The 5,381-nt window shown below is 34.4% G+C and overlaps 1 protein-coding gene across 2 annotated transcripts in view; it reads left to right on the top strand.

Moving 5' to 3' along the window:
• The first annotated feature begins 1,472 nt into the window (after positions 1 to 1,472).
• The window catches only part of LOC107724796 (polyhomeotic-like protein 1), a 9,778-nt gene continuing 5,869 nt past the window's right edge, over positions 1,473 to 5,381 (top strand). Inside the window, exons 1-7 of one of the 2 annotated variants that reach the window (XM_016533845.1) lie at positions 1,473 to 1,657; positions 2,129 to 2,278; positions 2,415 to 2,525; positions 3,431 to 3,508; positions 3,663 to 3,806; positions 3,967 to 4,128; positions 4,529 to 4,613. In XM_016533845.1, the coding sequence (XP_016389331.1) occupies positions 2,159 to 2,278; positions 2,415 to 2,525; positions 3,431 to 3,508; positions 3,663 to 3,806; positions 3,967 to 4,128; positions 4,529 to 4,613 (700 nt within the window). In that variant the 5' untranslated portion in view covers positions 1,473 to 1,657; positions 2,129 to 2,158. The remainder of the gene's footprint in view (positions 1,658 to 2,128; positions 2,279 to 2,414; positions 2,526 to 3,430; positions 3,509 to 3,662; positions 3,807 to 3,966; positions 4,129 to 4,528; positions 4,614 to 5,381) is intronic. The other variant, XM_016533846.1, reaches the window with a different exon arrangement.

Below are 5,381 nucleotides of genomic sequence, written 5' to 3' on the forward strand. Positions count from 1 at the left end.
TCTTCCACTGTGCTCCTCTGAATTTTCCCTTTTTTTCAAAGAAAATCATCACTGTGAGTTCAAGAATTTTTCCATTGTCTTTCAGTGACAGTGAGTTTTTTAGTTCCCAGCAGCCAAGACGTGGAATGGTGTTAAACTGAAGCTTAAAGTTTTCCAGTTCTTTTACAATATCCTGGGCTTTCTGAATGATGCCTGCGTTCTGCGAGAGTCTGATGACCTTAGGGTTCAGGACACCATTGGGCAAGTTAAATCGAAATGACTTTAGCAGTACTAGGTAGTCACTTACCGATATACCACTGGTGCTGGTGCTTCCACTGGAACCAGGCACGCTTTTTCAGGCAACAAAACCCTAGAACGGTGCCCGTTTTGAACTTGGCACCTGAAAATTTTCATGTCACACCCTGTCATGTGATCTCTATATGCTTTGTTAGTCAAAGGATTTTATCTCTTCTTTTAAAATGATAGCAATTCACTTTTGTTTAGCACATCATGATAATCTATGTTAACCATTTATGTTTTTTTTTATAATTATGTCTTTATAGCATATATTGTGTATATTTTGTGTATCACATAATTAGTTTTGTCCTGTCAGTACTAATATTTCTTATACATAACATATATAATAAGTGTCTACTCTAAAATAGTGGAGAAAATATATACTTACTGAAGTTTTCATCTTATTCTAGAAGTCAAATCATAACAAGACTTCATGCGCATACATGACTACCTGTGCTTATATCGTCAGTTTAGACATCAGCTGAATAACAGGTCAGCCCAGATTGCAAATGAGCCCTTGCAACACTAAAAGTCTTTATCTGTCACATTTATCAGTCATTTTCTTTCCACCTGATTGCATGTGTGTTCATATCATGTTTTTATTTTTGGTAAATTATTAAATGTCAGTGTGAGTCATTCAACAATGACTTACATAAATCTCTTTAAAGATGAACATGTTTCCAATTTATGGAATAAATGTTTTAAAATTAAATTAATTTGAATAGTTGAATAGATTAATTATGAATATAATTATTCATATGTTTTAAAATATGAATTACATTTTTATTAAATATTTGTTGAAAATATTTGTTGAAAATTGTGTAATGCTATATGTATGCTTAAATGAAAGAAAGTGAAAGTGTTTTAATTAGCTTTTTACTTAATGGTTCACCATTTGATTTGTTTTATTTTAATGTATTTATTTTTGACATAAATGCATAATATTTTTACTTGTTATTTAAGAAATCAAAATGTTTGATTTCAAATTCAAGAGCTTGGCGTTCATGTTTTCCGCTGGATTTTTTTAAAATCTATTTTTGTTAGCGTATGTATTGCAGGTATGGATTTATTTATTTATTGTACAGACAGGCAGACAGACGGACGGACTTTTATTGTGTAATTATATGACGCCGCTGCAGACTTCTATCTGGCACGTCATTTTTGGCGCCGGAAAAAGTATAGTAAACAGTGCGGGGGGGGCGGAGCGGAGCGGGGTTTCATCGCTTTTTTTGAGCCTCATCACAATCACCGTTGTTTGAGGAATTCCAACAATACTTGCAAAAGCATAAAATAAACACTGGAACTATATTATATCGATATCATAAGCACCGTGGACTCAACGTTTCCTGGTGGTTGAAAAATCAGTGCCGATCGCAGAGAGGTAAAATTCTGGCTGTCTGGCACTTTGGGAGTCGCCAGTTCGCCAACATTTTTGCAGCAGCGGATGAGATACTGGGGGTGGACATGGTGTCTGTTTCCACCCAATGCATTGCTTTTGCTCGTACACATATGAAAATAAATAATTGTGCATGGTGTTATTTTGTCTAGTATGCAGAACCCTGATAATTCGTCACCCGCAGATGACAGATAACATTAACCTTTATATATTAATTTCTAATGTTATATACATTAAAACTAAGTAACATTGTTTTGGTTATTTTAAAGATATTCAATCAAAAGATTTGAACAGACTTGAGTGCTCTAACAAGTTGCCTGTGCGAAAGTGTTCTACTACTGCATTGTTTTGATTACAATTAGCTGTTTTAATTCATATTTTATGGAACAGGTAAGCATACAACCTCTTCTAATTCGTTTGTTTATGCATATTTTCCTCTGGTATTCTATTACAAAGTTTGATTGACTGGTCGTCCATCCAGTGAGCATGGAGGCAGGAGAAGACCAGAACAACTCCAGCTCAGCCAATAACAGCGCAGCATCGGGGGGAAACTCCCGCCCCCCTCAGATAGCTCAAATGTCTCTGTATGAAAGGCAAGCCGTGCAGGTGGGTCACAAAGCCACTGCAAACTCCACTAACAGCCAAACTGAAGTGTAATTTAAATCACTTATTCACGTCAATGCCTCTGTGTGACTTGAATTGTGTGAAATGTAGTTGTCTGTATTGTTAAATATGTTTCCAGGCACTGCAAGCATTACAGAGGCAGCCCAATGCAGCTCAGTACTTCCAGCAACTGATGCTGCAGCAGCAGATCAACAGCGCTCAACTCCATAACCTGGCTGCTGTGCAACAGGTCAGACTCAGTCAGTAAATCATATCAAGCAAAATCCACAAAAAAAAATGATTAGTGATATTATCCCCGGTGGATGAGGAAAAACAACCAAATTATGCAGAATGTTTTTAAAAATCATATCAGCTTTGTAAAATCTCAGCCCTGCTGTTTGTTCTAGAGGATTAATCATTTTTACCTGCTTGGATAAATTAAGTACACTACTGTTTTATATATATATATATATATATATATATTTTTTTTTTTCAGCAAGGACATAATTGATCAAAAGTGACAGTAAATACATTTATTATGTTACAAAAGATTTCTTATTTTAAATAAATGCTGTTCTTTTGAACTTTATAATGATCAAGGAATACTGAAAAATCCACAAAAATACTAAGCAGCAGCAGCATAATTGTTTTCAACAAGCAAAATAATAAGAAATGTTTCTTGAGCACCAAATTAGCATTTTGGAATTATTTCTAAAGAAACATTTGACACTGAAGTCTGGAGTAATGGCTGCTGAAAATTCAGCTGTGTTGATATATGAATTAACATGTCTTATATTCAATACAAAAGCATTGTTTTGCACCATATTGTATTGTAATTGTTTTTCAGTGTTTATGAATTCATAGCTTTCATGGAGTTACATTGTAGTTATAAACTTTCCAGTTATTTATTGCAAATGGAAATGTATTACTATGGAGTTATAAAAATATTATTGCTAATAATTGTTATATTTCTATTAACATTATGTATTTACCATAATTACCATTATTATTGTTGTTATTAAAAACATTCAATAAAATGTATTTTTTTCATAAATGTTGTTATTTTACACCAAAAAGTGTACCATCTGTAGTGTTATTCTACAAATTACTTTTTTCTGTATTTCACCCTGAGATATTTCCTTTTTATACTTTCAGGCAACTCTTGCAGCCAGTCGTCAGTCCAGCTCTCCCAGTAACAGTGTCTCTCAAGCTACAAGTTCAGCGCAATGCACAGTGAGTTGTTTTGAATCTATTAAATGTGTGACATGGCTAATGGAAATTACAACTATGCTCAGTTCTTTGTTTGTGAAAATGTGCTTATGCCTTTTTGACGATCATTTTGGAACGTTTTATTAAATAGAGCTGATCTATGGTGTACTTTTTTTAGGTCAACTTAAGTACCACCTCTGGTGGAGGGATCATGACAAGCCCCCGTCCAGTGGGACCTGCCACCTCTGCAACATCAACAGCCCTTAGTCAGTCAGTTTTGTTGGGTGGAAACTCGGGGGGACAGGGTCAGATGTACTTGAGAGTAAGTGTATTGTCAGAGTGCACTTAAATCCAGACCAAGGCCTAATGTAATAACACTGTACAACAGTATAAAACTGTTCACCTGGTGACCGTTAATGTAATGTTTATCCAAGCTCACTCTTTTCCTGAGGTTGTAATTTTACTGGTCTGACCACTCACAGGTAAACCGCTCTCTCAGGGCACCTCTCACCCCTCAGCTCATTTTCATGCCTGGTGGTACGGCGACAGCTGCTGTTGCAACGGTTGCCCAACAGCAGCCCCAGCAACAGCAGCAACAGGAAACAGTTCCCACATCCTCAAGTAACCAGACAGACAATGATCAGGTGTGACATTTGGCCTTCTGTTTTTTTTTTCTTGACATTTAAACTGTGCCATAATCTGGGGCAATGTAGTAAGTGATAAATCCTATTTCCTAAGCAACTTCACCATGCATTTTATGTTTTTTGTGTCTTTCTTTGTCCACAATCAAATCTTATTGGTCTAAAATCCTGCAGAATATAACTGTATATTAAACATCAAATATATTCGTAATGGTTGTGATTCTGTTTAATAGCATTTCACTGTCAGTTTAGAATTAAATATTACTTGTCGGTGGAAATCTGGTTAGACCATAGTGTTAAGATCATTGTTCATTGTGATGTTGCTGGTGTACCCTTCTCCCTTTCACACGTTTCATTATTTTGCCTCTTGCATAATTTCCTTTGTCTGTCTCTCTTTTTTTAGGTGCAGAACTTGGCTATGCGTTGCGTTTCCACTGCAAGGGTGGCTACTGTGAAGACAGAGTTTGCAGACAGGAAAGAGACAAGTGGTGAGGATTAAAATGAAGATATTACAGGGCTTAACAGTAAGGTTTTTTCTGCTTGGCCAGTCAAGCCAGTTGTTCAGATTTGTACTTGCCCTGCTCCAACACACAAACCATTTTTGTTTTTAATTTAGTTTATATTTCTAATCTTAGTTTTAATCTTTGTTATTATAATAAATGTTATTTTAACATGTTTTTCATTTTATATAGTATAATTAATGAATAATTTAATTTTTTAAACAATAATACATTTAAACAATAATTAATTTATATATTTTTTCACAAAAGAAATGACAGATACTTTGTTTTATAATTGTCTTTATTGATTTATTTATGTTTATTGTATTTGTATTTTGTGTTCTACTATATTTTTAATGTATAATCTTTGCCATGAAATAGCCTGTGAAGCTGATATGGCAATAAACTTAAATTAACAGTTTTTTTTTTAAGAAATGACAGTAAAGATGTAAATAAATCCATATCTCTACATATTTCCAGAGGCGGACAGTAAGCTGCAGACCGTTCTGTGTGTGACATCAAAGTAGAGCGAGAGCGATTATACAGCATTTTTTTATTTTTGTTTTGATGTCAAATAAGTCTTTCTGTTTTGCTTTTTTGTTAAAGCAGTGTTGCTGATGGCAATAAACTTAAATTAACTGTTTTTTTTTTAAGAAATGACAGTAAAGATGTAAATAAATCCATATCTCTACATATTTCCAGAGGCGGACAGTAACTAAGTACATTTACTTGAGTATTGTACTTAAGTACACTTTT

The sequence above is a fragment of the Sinocyclocheilus rhinocerous genome, unplaced genomic scaffold (assembly GCF_001515625.1).
Source record: "Sinocyclocheilus rhinocerous isolate Xijiao unplaced genomic scaffold, SAMN03320098_v1.1 scaffold1717, whole genome shotgun sequence".
Lineage (NCBI taxonomy): Eukaryota > Metazoa > Chordata > Actinopteri > Cypriniformes > Cyprinidae > Sinocyclocheilus > Sinocyclocheilus rhinocerous.